Source organism: Oncorhynchus nerka, linkage group LG26 (genome assembly GCF_034236695.1).
Source record: "Oncorhynchus nerka isolate Pitt River linkage group LG26, Oner_Uvic_2.0, whole genome shotgun sequence".
Classification (NCBI taxonomy): domain Eukaryota; kingdom Metazoa; phylum Chordata; class Actinopteri; order Salmoniformes; family Salmonidae; genus Oncorhynchus; species Oncorhynchus nerka.
In genome coordinates, this window is record NC_088421.1 from 47610840 (window position 1) to 47624780 (window position 13941).

The 13941-nt window shown below is 58.8% G+C and overlaps 1 protein-coding gene across 1 annotated transcript in view; it reads left to right on the forward strand.

Annotated features, from left to right (window-relative positions):
• LOC135564901 (mucin-2-like) overlaps positions 1-13941 on the forward strand; it is a 112941-nt gene that overhangs the window by 15507 nt on the left and 83493 nt on the right. Inside the window, exons 3-5 of the mRNA XM_065010988.1 lie at positions 4946-5196; positions 5454-5702; positions 10550-10796. Of these exons, the coding sequence (XP_064867060.1) occupies positions 4946-5196; positions 5454-5702; positions 10550-10796 (747 nt within the window). The remainder of the gene's footprint in view (positions 1-4945; positions 5197-5453; positions 5703-10549; positions 10797-13941) is intronic.

The window sequence follows — 13941 nt, forward strand, 5'->3', positions numbered from 1 at the left end:
CACCAGCCCAGCCCCCAGAAACACCTCTGTTCAGCTCTCACCAGTCCAGCCCCCAGAAACACCTCTGTTCAGCCCTCACCAGTCCAGCCCCCAGAAACACCTCCCTTCAGCTCTCACCAGTCCAGCCCCCAGAAACACCTCCCTTCAGCTCTCACCAGTCCAGCCCCCAGAAACACCTCCCTTCAGCTCTCACCAGTCCAGCCCCCAGAAACACCTCCCTTCAGCCCTCACCAGTCCAGCCCCAGAAACACCTCCCTTCAGCTCTCACCAGTCCAGCCCCCAGAAACACCTCCCTTCAGCTCTCACCAGTCCAGCCCCAGAAACACCTCCCTTCAGCTCTCACCAGTCCAGCCCCCAGAAACATCTACCTTCAGCTCTCACCAGTCCAGCCCCCAGAAACACCTCTGTTCAGCTCTCACCAGTCCAGCCCCCAGAAACACCTCTGTTCAGCTCTCACCAGCCCAGCCCCCAGAAACACCTCTGTTCAGCTCCCACCAGTCCAGCCCCCAGAAACACCTCTGTTCAGCTCTCACTAGTCCAGCCCCCAGAAACACCTCTGTTCAGCTCTCACCAGTCCAGCCCCCAGAAACACCTCCGTTCAGCTCTCACCAGTCCAGCCCCCAGAAATACCTCCCTTCAGCTCTCACCAGTCCAGCCCCCAGAAACACCTCTGTTCAGCTCTCACCAGTCCAGCCCCCAGAAACACCTCCCTTCAGCTCTCACAGTCCAGCCCCCAGAATCACCTCTGTTCAGCTCTCACAGTCCAGCCCCAGAAACACCTCCCTTCAGCTCTCACCAGTCCAGCCCCCAGAAACACCTCCCTTCAGCTCTCACCAGTCCAGCCCCCAGAAACACCTCCCTTCAGCCCTCACCAGTCCAGCCCCCAGAAACACCTCCCTTCAGCTCTCACCAGTCCAGCCCCCAGAAACACCTCCTTCAGCTCCTTCAGCCCTCACCAGTCCAGCCCCCAGAAACACTCCCTTCAGCCCTCACCAGTCCAGCCCCAGAAACACCTCCCTTCAGCTCTCACCAGTCCAGCCCCAGAAACACCTCCCTTCAGCTCTCACCAGTCCAGCCCCAGAAACACCTCTGTTCAGCTCTCACCAGTCCAGCCCCAGAAACACCTCCCTTCAGCTCTTACCAGTCCAGCCCCCAGAAACACCTCTGTTCAGCCCTCACCAGTCCAGCCCCAGAAACACCTCCCTTCAGCTCACCAGTCCAGCCCCAGAAACCTCCCTTCAGCCCTCACCAGTCCAGCCCCCAGAAACACCTCCTTCAGCTCTCACCAGTCCAGCCCCCAGAAATACCTCCCTTCAGCTCTCACCAGTCCAGCCCCCAGAAACACCTCTGTTCAGCTCTCACCAGTCCAGCCCCAGAAACACCTCTGTTCAGCTCTCACCAGTCCAGCCCCCAGAAACACCTCCCTTCAGCTCTCACCAGTCCAGCCCCAGAAACACCTCTGTTCAGCTCTCACCAGTCCAGCCCCCAGAAACACCTCTGTTCAGCTCTCACCAGTCCAGCCCCAGAAACACCTCCTTCAGCCTCACCAGTCCAGCCCCCAGAAACACCTCCTTCAGCTCTCACCAGTCCAGCCCCCAGAAACACTCCCTTCAGCTCTCACCAGTCCAGCCCCCAGAAACACCTCCCTTCAGCTCTCACCAGTCCAGCCCCCAGAAACACCTCCCTTCAGCTCTCAGTCCAGCCCCAGAAACACCTCCTTCAGCTCTCACCAGTCCAGCCCCAGAAACACCTCCTTCAGCTCTCACCAGTCCAGCCCCCAGAAACACCTCCAGCTCCACCAGTCCAGCCCCCAGAAACACCTCCCTTCAGCTCTCACCAGTCCAGCCCCCAGAAACACCTCTGTTCAGCTCTCACAGTCCAGCCCCAGAAACACCTCCCTTCAGCTCTCACCAGTCCAGCCCCCAGAAACACCTCTGTTCAGCTCTCACCAGTCCAGCCCCAGAAACACCTCTGTTCAGCTCTCACCAGTCCAGCCCCCAGAAACACCTCCTGTTCAGCTCTCACTCTCAGTCCAGCCCCCAGAAACACCTCCTTCAGCTCTCACCAGTCCAGCCCCCCCTTCAGAAACACCTCTGTTCAGCTCTCACCAGTCCAGCCCCCAGAAACACCTCCTTCAGCTCTCCACCAGTCCAGCCCCCAGAAACACCTCTGTTCAGCTCTCACCAGTCCAGCCCCCAGAAACACCTCCTTCAGCTCTCACCAGTCTCTTTCAGCTCTCACCAGTCCAGCCCCAGAAACACCTCCCTTCAGCCCTCACCAGTCCAGCCCCCCAGAAACACCTCCCTTCAGCTCTCACCAGTCCAGCCCCCAGAAACACTCCCTTCAGCCCTCACCAGTCCAGCCCCCAGAAACACCTCCCTTCAGCTCTCACCAGTCCAGCCCCCAGAAACACCTCCTTCAGCTCTCACCAGTCCAGCCCCAGAAACACCTCCCTTCAGCTCTCACCAGTCCAGCCCCAGAAACACTCTGTTCAGCCTCACCAGTCCAGCCCCCAGAAACACCTCTCAGCTCTCACCAGTCCAGCCCCAGAAACACCTCCTTCAGCTCTCACCAGTCCAGCCCCCAGAAACACCTCCTTCAGCTCTCACCAGTCCAGCCCCCAGAAACACCTCCCTTCAGCCTGTTCAGCTCTCACCAGTCCAGCCCCCAGAAACACCTCCTTCAGCTCTCACCAGTCCAGCCCCCAGAAACACCTCTGTTCAGCTCTCACCAGTCCAGCCCCAGAAACACCTCCCTTCAGCTCTCACCAGTCCAGCCCCAGAAACACCTCCCTTCAGCTCTCACCAGTCCAGCCCCCAGAAACACCTCCGTTCAGCTCTCACCAGTCCAGCCCCAGAAACACCTCCCTTCAGCTCTCACCAGTCCAGCCCCCAGAAACACCTCCCTTCAGCTCTCACCAGTCCAGCCCCCAGAAACACCAGCTCTGTTCAGCTCTCACCAGTCCAGCCCCCAGAAACACCTCTGTCAGCTCTCACCAGTCCAGCCCCCAGAAACACCTCTGTTCAGCTCTCACCAGTCCAGCCCCCAGAAACACCTCTGTTCAGCTCTCACCAGTCCAGCCCCCAGAAACACCTCTGTTCAGCTCCCACCAGTCCAGCCCCCAGAAACACCTCTTCAGCTCTCACCAGTCCAGCCCCCAGAAACACCTCTGTTCAGCTCTCACCAGTCCAGCCCCCAGAAACACCTCTGTTCAGCTCTCACCAGTCCAGCCCCCAGAAACACCTCCCTTCAGCTCTCACCAGTCCAGCCCCCAGAAACACCTCCCTTCAGCTCTCACCAGTCCAGCCCCAGAAACACCTCCCTTCAGCTCTCTCACCAGTCCAGCCCCAGAAACACCTCCCTTCAGCTCTCACCAGTCCAGCCCCCAGAAACACCTCCCTTCAGCTCTCACCAGTCCAGCCCCCAGAAACACCTCTTCAGCTCTCTCTACCAGTCCAGCCCCAGAAACACCTCTGTTCAGCTCTCACCAGTCCAGCCCCAGAAACACCTCCCTTCAGCTCTCACCAGTCCAGCCCCAGAAACACCTCCCTTCAGCTCTCACCAGTCCAGCCCCCAGAAACACCTCCCTTCAGCTCTCACCAGTCCAGCCCCCAGAAACACCTCTGTTCAGCTCTCACCAGTCCAGCCCCCAGAAACACCTCCTTCAGCTCTCACCAGTCCAGCCCCAGAAACACCTCCCTTCAGCTCTCACCAGTCCAGCCCCCAGAAACACCTCCTTCAGCTCTCACCAGTCCAGCCCCCAGAAACACCTCCCTTCAGCTCTCACCAGTCCAGCCCCAGAAACACCTCCTTCAGCTCTCACCAGTCCAGCCCCAGAAACACCTCCCTTCAGCTCTCACCAGTCCAGCCCCCAGAAACCTCCCTTCAGCTCTCAGCCAGTCCAGCCCCCAGAAACACCTCCCTTCAGCTCTCACCAGTCCAGCCCCCAGAAACACCTCCCTTCAGCTCTCACCAGTCCAGCCCCCAGAAACACCTCCCTTCAGCTCTCACCAGTCCAGCCCCCTTCAGAAACCAGCCCCCTTCCCCTTCAGCTCTCACCAGTCCAGCCCCCAGAAACACCTCCCTTCAGCTCTCACCAGTCCAGCCCCCAGAAACACCTCCTTCAGCTCTCTCCAGCCCCCAGAAACACTCCCTTCAGCTCTCACCAGTCCAGCCCCCAGAAACACCTCCGTTCAGCTCTCACCAGTCCAGCCCCAGAAACACCTCCCTTCAGCTCTCACCAGTCCAGCCCCAGAAACACTCCTTCAGCTCTCACCAGTCCAGCCCCAGAAACACCTCCCTTCAGCTCTCACCAGTCCAGCCCCCAGAAACACCTCCTTCAGCTCTCACCAGTCCAGCCCCCAGAAACACCTCCCCTTCAGCTCTCACCAGTCCAGCCCCAGAAACACCTCCTTCAGCTCTCACCAGTCCAGCCCCCAGAAACACCTCCCTCAGCTCTCACCAGTCCAGCCCCCAGAAACACCTCCTTTCAGCTCTCACCAGTCCAGCCCCCAGAAACACCTCCTTCAGCTCTCACCAGTCCAGCCCCCAGAAACACCTCCCTTCAGCTCTCACCAGTCCAGCCCCCAGAAACACCTCCCTTCAGCTCTCACCAGTCCAGCCCCCAGAAACACCTCCTTCAGCTCTCACCAGTCCAGCCCCCAGAAACACCTCCCCTTCAGCTCTCACCAGTCCAGCCCCCAGAAACACCTCCCTTCAGCTCTCACCAGTCCAGCCCCCAGAAACACCTCTGTTCAGCTCTCACCAGTCCAGCCCCCAGAAACACCTCCCCCTTCAGCTCTCACCAGTCCAGCCCCAGAAACACCTCCTTCAGCTCTCACCAGTCCAGCCCCCAGAAACACTCTGTTCAGCTCTCACCAGTCCAGCCCCCAGAAACACCTCCTTCAGCTCTCACCAGTCCAGCCCCAGAAACACCTCTGTTCAGCTTCACCAGCAGTCCAGCCCCAGAAACACCTCCTTCAGCTCTCACCAGTCCAGCCCCCAGAAACACCTCTGTTCAGCTCCAGCCTCACACAGTTCAGCTCCCAGCCCCCCCAGAAACACCTCCCTTCAGCTCTCACCAGTCCAGCCCCCAGAAACACCTCCTTCAGCTCTCACCAGTCCAGCCCCAGAAACACCTCCTTCAGCTCTCACCAGTCCACCTCTGTTCAGCCCAGTCCAGCCCCCAAAACACCAGTTCAGCCTTTCCAGCCCCCAGAAACACCTCTGTCACTCCAGCCCCAGAAACACCTCCCTTCAGCTCAGTCCAGCCCCCAGAAACCTCCCTTCAGCCCTCACCAGTCCAGCCCCAGAAACACCTCCTTCAGCTCTCACCAGTCCAGCCCCAGAAACACCTCCTTCAGCTCTCACCAGTCCAGCCCCCAGAAACACCTCCCTTCAGCTCTCACCAGTCCAGCCCCAGAAACACCTCTGTTCAGCTCTCACCAGTCCAGCCCCAGAAACACCTCCGTTCAGCTCTCACCAGTCCAGCCCCCAGCTCTCACCAGTCCAGCCCCAGAAACCTTTCAGCTCCTCACCAGTCCAGCCCCCAGAAACACTCTCACCAGTCCAGCCCCCAGAAATACCTCCCTTCAGCCCCAGAAGCACCCCAGAAACACCTTGTTCAGCTCTCACCAGTCCAGCCCCAGAAACCCCCACCTCTCCGTTCAGCTCTCACCAGTCCAGCCCCAAGAAACACCTCTGTTCAGCTCTCACCAGTCCAGCCCCAGAAACACCTCCAGCTCCACCAGAGCCCCCAGAAACACCTCTGTTCAGCTCTCACCAGTCCAGCCCCCAGAAACACCTCCCTTCAGCTCTCACCAGTCCAGCCCCCAGAAACACCTCCTTCAGCCTCACCAGTCCAGCCCCCAGAAACACCTCCTTCAGCTCTCACCAGTCCAGCCCCCAGAAACACCTCCCTTCAGCTCTCACCAGTCCAGCCCCAGAAACACCTCCCTTCAGCTCTCACCAGTCCAGCCCCAGAAACACCCCTTCAGCTCTCACCAGTCCAGCCCCAGAAACACCTCCCTTCAGCTCTCACCAGTCCAGCCCCAGAAACACCTCCTTCAGCTCTCACCAGTCCAGCCCCCAGAAACACCTCAGCTTCAGCTCTCACCAGTCCAGCCCCAGAAACACCTCCGTTCAGCCCTCACCAGTCCAGCCCCCAGAAACACCTCCTTCAGCTCTCACCAGTCCAGCCCCCAGAAACACCTCCCCTTCAGCTCTCACCAGTCCAGCCCCCAGAAACACCTCTGTTCAGCTCTCACCAGTCCAGCCCCCAGAAACACCTCTGTTCAGCTCTCACCAGTCCAGCCCCCAGAAACACCTCCCTTCAGCTCTCACCAGTCCAGCCCCCAGAATCACCTCTGTTCAGCTCTCACCAGTCCAGCCCCCAGAAACACCTCCGTTCAGCTCTCACCAGTCCAGCCCCCAGAAACACCTCTGTTCAGCTCTCACCAGTCCAGCCCCCAGAAACACCTCTGTTCAGCTCTCACCAGTCCAGCCCCAGAAACACCTCTGTTCAGCTCTCACCAGTCCAGCCCCCAGAAACACCTCTGTTCAGCTCTCACCAGTCCAGCCCCCAGAAACACCTCCGTTCAGCTCTCACCAGTCCAGCCCCCAAAACACCTCCGTTCAGCTTTCACCAGTCCAGCCCCCAGAAACACCTCCCTTCAGCTCTCACCAGTCCAGCCCCCAGAAATACCTCCCTTCAGCTCTCACCAGTCCAGCCCCAGAAACACCTCTGTTCAGCTCTCACCAGTCCAGCCCCCAGAAACACCTCCCTTCAGCTCTTACCAGTCCAGCCCCAGAAACACCTCTGTTCAGCCCTCACTAGTCCAGCCCCAGAAACACCTCCCTTTCAGCTCACCAGTCCAGCCCCAGAAACCTCCCCTTCAGCCCTCACCAGTCCAGCCCCCAGAAACACCTCCTTCAGCTCTCACCAGTCCAGCCCCCAGAAATACCTCCCTTCAGCTCTCACCAGTCCAGCCCCCAGAAACACCTATGTTCAGCTCTCACCAGTCCAGCCCCCAGAAACACCTCTGTTCAGCTCTCACCAGTCCAGCCCCCAGAAACACCTCCGTTCAGCTCTCACCAGTCCAGCCCCCAGAAACACCTCCGTTCAGCTCTCACCAGTCCAGCCCCAGAAACACCTCCCTTCAGCTCTCACCAGTCCAGCCCCAGAATCACCTCTGTTCAGCTCTCACCAGTCCAGCCCCCAGAAACACCTCCGTTCAGCTCTCACCAGTCCAGCCCCCAGAAACACCTCTGTTCAGCTCTCACCAGTCCAGCCCCCAGAAACACCTCTGTTCAGCTCTCACCAGTCCAGCCCCCAGAAACACCTCTGTTCAGCTCTCACCAGTCCAGCCCCCAGAAACACCTCTGTTCAGCTCTCACCAGTCCAGCCCCAGAAACACCTCCGTTCAGCTCTCACCAGTCCAGCCCCAAAACACCTCCGTTCAGCTTTCACCAGTCCAGCCCCCAGAAACACCTCCCTTCAGCTCTCACCAGTCCAGCCCCCAGAAATACCTCCCTTCAGCTCTCACCAGTCCAGCCCCCAGAAACACCTCCCTTCAGCTCTCACCAGTCCAGCCCCCAGAAACACCTCCCTTCAGCTCTTACCAGTCCAGCCCCCAGAAACACCTCTGTTCAGCCCTCACTAGTCCAGCCCCCAGAAACACCTCCCTTCAGCTCTCACCAGTCCAGCCCCCAGAAACTCCCTTCAGCCCTCACCAGTCCAGCCCCCAGAAACACCTCCCTTCAGCTCTCTCCAGTCCAGCCCCCAGAAATACCTCCCTTCAGCTCTCACCAGTCCAGCCCCCAGAAACACCTATGTTCAGCTCACCAGTCCAGCCCCCAGAAACACCTCTGTTCAGCTCTCACCAGTCCAGCCCCCAGAAACACCTCCCTTCAGCTCTCACCAGTCCAGCCCCCAGAAACACCTCCGTTCAGCTCTCACCAGTCCAGCCCCCAGAAACACCTCCGTTCAGCTCTCACCAGTCCAGCCCCCAGAAACACCTCTGTTCAGCTCTCACCAGTCCAGCCCCCAGAAACACCTCCCTTCAGCTCTCACCAGTCCAGCCCCCAGAAACCTCCCTTCAGCCCTCACCAGTCCATCCCCCAGAAACACCTCCCTTCAGCTCTCACCAGTCCAGCCCCCAGAAACACCTCCCTTCAGCTCTCACCAGTCCAGCCCCCAGAAACACCTCCCTTCAGCTCTCACCAGTCCAGCCCCCAGAAACACCTCCTTCAGCTCTCACCAGTCCAGCCCCCAGAAACACCTCCAGCTCTCAGTCCAGCCCCCAGAAACACCTCCGTCAGCCCTCACCAGTCCAGCCCCCAGAAACACCTCCCTTCAGCTCTCACCTGTCCAGCCCCCAGAAACACCTCCCTTCAGCTCTCACCAGTCCAGCCCCCAGAAACACCTCTGTTCAGCTCTCACCAGTCCAGCCCCCAGAAACACCTCCCTTTCAGCTCTCACCAGTCCAGCCCCAGAAACACCTCCGTTCAGCTCTCACCAGTCCAGCCCCCAGTAACACCTCTGTTCAGCACTCACCAGTCTAGCCCCCAGAAACACCTCCGTTCAGCTCTCACCAGTCCAGCCCCCAGAAACACCTCTGTTCAGCTCTCACCAGTCCAGCCCCCAGAAACACCTCCTTCAGCTCTCACCAGTCCAGCCCCCAGAAACACCTCCCTTCAGCTCTCACCAGTCCAGCCCCCAGAAACACCTCCCAGCTCACCAGTCCAGCCCCCAAAACACCTCCCTTCAGCTCTCACCAGTCCAGCCCCCAGAAACACCTCTGTTCAGCTCTCACCAGTCCAGCCCCAGAAACACCTCCCTTCAGCTCTCACCAGTCCAGCCACCAGAAACACCTCCGTTCAGCTCTCACCAGTCCAGCCCCCAGTAACACCTCCTGTCAGCCCTCCCCCAGAAACACCTCCGTTCAGCTCTCACCAGTCCAGCCCCCAGAAACACCTCCTTCAGCTCTCACCAGTCCAGCCCCCAGAAACACCTCCTTCAGCTCTCACCAGTCCAGCCCCCAGAAACACCTCAGCTCTCACCAGTCCAGCCCCCAGAAACACCTCCCTTCAGCTCTCACCAGTCCAGCCCCCAGAAACACCTCTGTTCAGCTCTCACCAGTCCAGCCCCCAGAAACACCTCCCTTCAGCTCTCACCAGTCCAGCCCCCAGAAACACCTCCCTTCAGCTCTCACCAGTCAGCTGTTCAGCTCACCAGTCCAGCCCCCAGAAACACCTCCCTTCAGCTCTCACCAGTCCAGCCCCCAGAAACACCTCCCTTCAGCTCTCACCAGTCCAGCCCCAGAAACACCTCTGTTCAGCTCTCACCAGTCCAGCCCCCAGAAACACCTCTGTTCAGCTCTCACCAGTCCAGCCCCCAGAAACACCTCTGTTCAGCTCTCACCAGTCCAGCCCCAGAAACACCTCTCTGTTCAGCTCTCACCAGTCCAGCCCCCAGAAACACCTCCGTTCAGCTCTCACCAGTCCAGCCCCCAGAAACACCTCTGTTCAGCTCTCACCAGTCCAGCCCCCAGAAACACCTCTGTTCAGCTCTCACCAGTCCAGCCCCCAGAAACACCTCTGTTCAGCTCTCACCAGTCCAGCCCCCAGAAACACCTCTGTTCAGCTCTCACCAGTCCAGCCCCCAGAAACACCTCCGTTCAGCTCTCACCAGTCCAGCCCCCAGAAACACCTCCGTTCAGCTTTCACCAGTCCAGCCCCCAGAAACACCTCCCTTCAGCTCTCACCAGTCCAGCCCCCAGAAATACCTCCCTTCAGCTCTCACCAGTCCAGCCCCCAGAAACACCTCTGTTCAGCTCTCACCAGTCCAGCCCCCAGAAACACCTCCCTTCAGCTCTTACCAGTCCAGCCCCCAGAAACACCTCTGTTCAGCCCTCACCAGTCCAGCCCCCAGAAACACCTCCCTTCAGCTCTCACCAGTCCAGCCCCCAGAAACCTCCCTTCAGCCCTCACCAGTCCAGCCCCCAGAAACACCTCCCTTCAGCTCTCACCAGTCCAGCCCCCAGAAATACCTCCCTTCAGCTCTCACCAGTCCAGCCCCCAGAAACACCTATGTTCAGCTCTCACCCAGTCCAGCCCCAGAAACACCTCTGTTCAGCTCTCACCAGTCCAGCCCCCAGAAACACCTCCGTTCAGCTCTCACCAGTCCAGCCCCCAGAAACACCTCCGTTCAGCTCTCACCAGTCCAGCCCCCAGAAACACCTCCGTTCAGCTCTCACCAGTCCAGCCCCCAGAAACACCTCTGTTCAGCTCTCACCAGTCCAGCCCCCAGAAACACCTCCCTTCAGCTCTCACCAGTCCAGCCCCCAGAAACCCTCCCTTCAGCCCTCACCAGTCCAGCCCCCAGAAACACCTCCCTTCAGCTCTCACCAGTCCAGCCCCCAGAAACACCTCCCTTCAGCTCTCACCAGTCAGCCCCCAGAAACACCTCCCTTCAGCTCTCACCAGTCCAGCCCCAAAACACCTCCCTTCAGCTCTCACCAGTCCAGCCCCCAGAAACACCTCCCTTCAGCTCTCACCAGTCCAGCCCCCAGAAACACCTCCGTTCAGCTCTCACCAGTCCAGCCCCAGAAACACCTCCCAGCTCTCAAAGCCCCCACACCTCCTTCAGCTCTCACCAGTCCAGCCCCCAGAAACACCTCCGTTCAGCTCTCACCAGTCCAGCCCCCAGAAACACCTCTGTTCAGCCCTCACCAGTCTCAGCCCCCCAGAAACACCTCCCTTCAGCTCTCACCAGTCCAGCCCCCAGAAACACCTCTGTTCAGCTCTCACCAGTCCAGCCCCCAGAAACACCTCTGTTCAGCTCTCACCAGTCCAGCCCCCAGAAACACCTCCCTTCAGCTCTCACCAGTCCAGCCCCCAGAAACACCTCCCTTCAGCTCTCACCAGTCCAGCCCCCAGAACACCTCTGTTCAGCTCTCACCAGTCCAGCCCCCAGAAACACCTCCCTTCAGCTCTCACCAGTCCAGCCCCCAGAAACACCTCTGTTCAGCTCTCACCAGTCCAGCCCCCAGAAACACCTCTGTTCAGCTCTCACCAGTCCAGCCCCCAGAAACACCTCCCTTCAGCTCTCACCAGTCCAGCCCCCAGAAACACCTCCCTTCAGCTCTCACCAGTCCAGCCCCCAGAAACACCTCCCTTCAGCTCTCACCAGTCCAGCCCCCAGAAACACCTCCGTTCAGCTCTCACCAGTCCAGCCCCAGAAACACCTCCCTTCAGCTCTCACCAGTCCAGCCCCAGAAACACCTCTGTTCAGCTCTCACCAGTCCAGCCCCCAGAAACACCTCCGTTCAGCTCTCACCAGTCCAGCCCCCAGAAACACCTCCTTCAGCTCTCACCAGTCCAGCCCCCAGAAACACCTCCCCTTCAGCTCTCACCAGTCCAGCCCCCAGAAACACCTCTGTTCAGCTCTCACCAGTCCAGCCCCCAGAAACACCTCCCTTCAGCTCTCACCAGTCCAGCCCCCAGAAACACCTCCTTCAGCTCTCACCAGTCCAGCCCCAGAAACACCTCCCTTCAGCTCTCACCAGTCCAGCCCCCAGAAACACCTCCCTTCAGCTCTCACCAGTCCAGCCCCCAGAAACACCTCCCTTCAGCTCTCACCAGTCCAGCCCCAGAAACACCTCCCTTCAGCTCTCACCAGTCCAGCCCCCAGAAACACCTCCTTCAGCTCTCACCAGTCCAGCCCCCAGAAACACCTCCGTTCAGCTCTCACCAGTCCAGCCCCCAGAAACACCTCCCTTCAGCTCAGCTCTTCAGCTCAGTCCAGCCCCCAGAAACACCTCTGTTCAGCTCTCACCAGTCCAGCCCCCAGAAACACCTCTGTTCAGCTCTCACCAGTCCAGCCCCCAGAAACACCTCCCTTCAGCTCTCACCAGTCCAGCCACCAGAAACACCTCCGTTCAGCTCTCACCAGTCCAGCCCCCAGTAACACCTCTGTTCAGCACTCACCAGTCTAGCCCCCAGAAACACCTCCGTTCAGCTCTCACCAGTCCAGCCCCCAGAAACACCTCTGTTCAGCTCTCACCAGTCCAGCCCCCAGAAACACCTCTGTTCAGCTCTCACCAGTCCAGCCCCCCAGAAACACCTCCTTCAGCTCTCACCAGTCCAGCCCCCAGAAACACCTCCCTTCAGCTCTCACCAGTCCAGCCCCCAGAAACACCTCCCTTCAGCTCTCACCAGTCCAGCCCCCAGAAACACCTCTGTTCAGCTCTCACCAGTCCAGCCCCCAGAAACACCTCCCTTCAGCTCTCACCAGTCCAGCCCCCAGAAACACCTCCGTTCAGCTCTCACCAGTCCAGCCCCCAGAAACACCTCTGTTCAGCTCTCACCAGTCCAGCCCCCAGAAACACCTCTGTTCAGCTCTCACCAGTCCAGCCCCCAGAAACACCTCTGTTCAGCTCTCACCAGTCCAGCCCCCAGAAACACCTCTGTTCAGCTCTCACCAGTCCAGCCCCCAGAAACACCTCCCTTCAGCTCTCACCAGGCCAGCCCCCAGAAACACCTCCGTTCAGCTCTCACCAGTCCAGCCCCAGAAACACCTCCCTTCAGCTCTCACCAGTCCAGCCCCCAGAAACACCTCCGTTCAGCTCTCACCAGTCCAGCCCCCAGAAACACCTCCGTTCAGCTCTCACCAGTCCAGCCCCCAGAAACACCTCCGTTCAGCTCTCACCAGTCCAGCCCCCAGAAACACCTTTGTTCAGCTCTCACCAGTCCAGCCCCCAGAAACACCTCCGTGAGTCACCGTCACTTCTCCTGGTCCTCCGCTGCATCCTTCTCCTCTCCGTGACACACACACACACACACACACACACACACACACACACACACACACACACTGTGGCTATGGCTGAGTCCCTCTTAATAATAGTGAAAGTGTGCAAGGGAGGTTGGGTTGGTGTTTTGGCAGGGGTAGGAGTCGGTCGTTGGATGATGGCCCGGGAAGAACCGGTAACGGGAAAAGATAGTCAGCATATAACAGAGCCCGGTGGCAGAGAAGTTCATCTGACTGAAGGAGAGAGAGAGAGAGAGAGAGACAGAGAGAGAGAGGGAGAGGGAGAGGGAGACATAAAGAGAGAGAGAGAGAGAGAGAGAGAGAGAGAGAGAGAGGGAGAGACATAAAGAGAGAGAGAGAGAGAGGGGGGAGAGGGAGAGAGAGAGAGCAACATTTACAGTGGGCACGACATGCACACAGGCATTCTATTTCCTCCCTCCATACACACAAACTCACATTCTCTCATAGCTCTGTAGCACGCGGGCTGCTTCGGCACGCCATCTCTTCACACACACACACACACACGCGGGCGCGCGCGCGCATTGCAGCCAGTGCGCACACACGGACACACACAAACTCTCTTCGTCGGCTTTCCTCTGCACGCGAAAGGCTGTCCCACTCAGCGCGCATTCGACGTGGCCGTTATTCTATTTCGCAAGACACGGGACTGTCCGGGCTCTGAAAATAAATCCACACAACAACCCGGTGAACGTTAATAAACCTCGGCTGACATCGGTAAAGAAATAACGGGACCGGGCCCACGGCACTGCATTTCATCACGCGGACAGAAACACAGAGACAGACAAACCGGGTTCAGGCATCGGGACTCACGCGCTGCATGCAAGCCCTGTACGCCGCCTCCGCGCACAGAATGCAGCATCCCCTGACGGGAGGAACGTGCGTGGCGATGCCCAACGTAGACATGTGTCCTCAACTGTCCTGCGCTGCTCTCACCTTTATGTACCTCCAGCAGGTGAGTGGCTGGTTTGCGTGTGTGATGTTGCTCCAGTTGAGAAAAATATCTCTAGATCGTGGGAAAAAAATGGTGCTGCACTCTGCTATTTGTATATGACAAAATATGCTTGTGTCCTATATTCATGACTATATTAGATCAGTCATGTTTTATATGA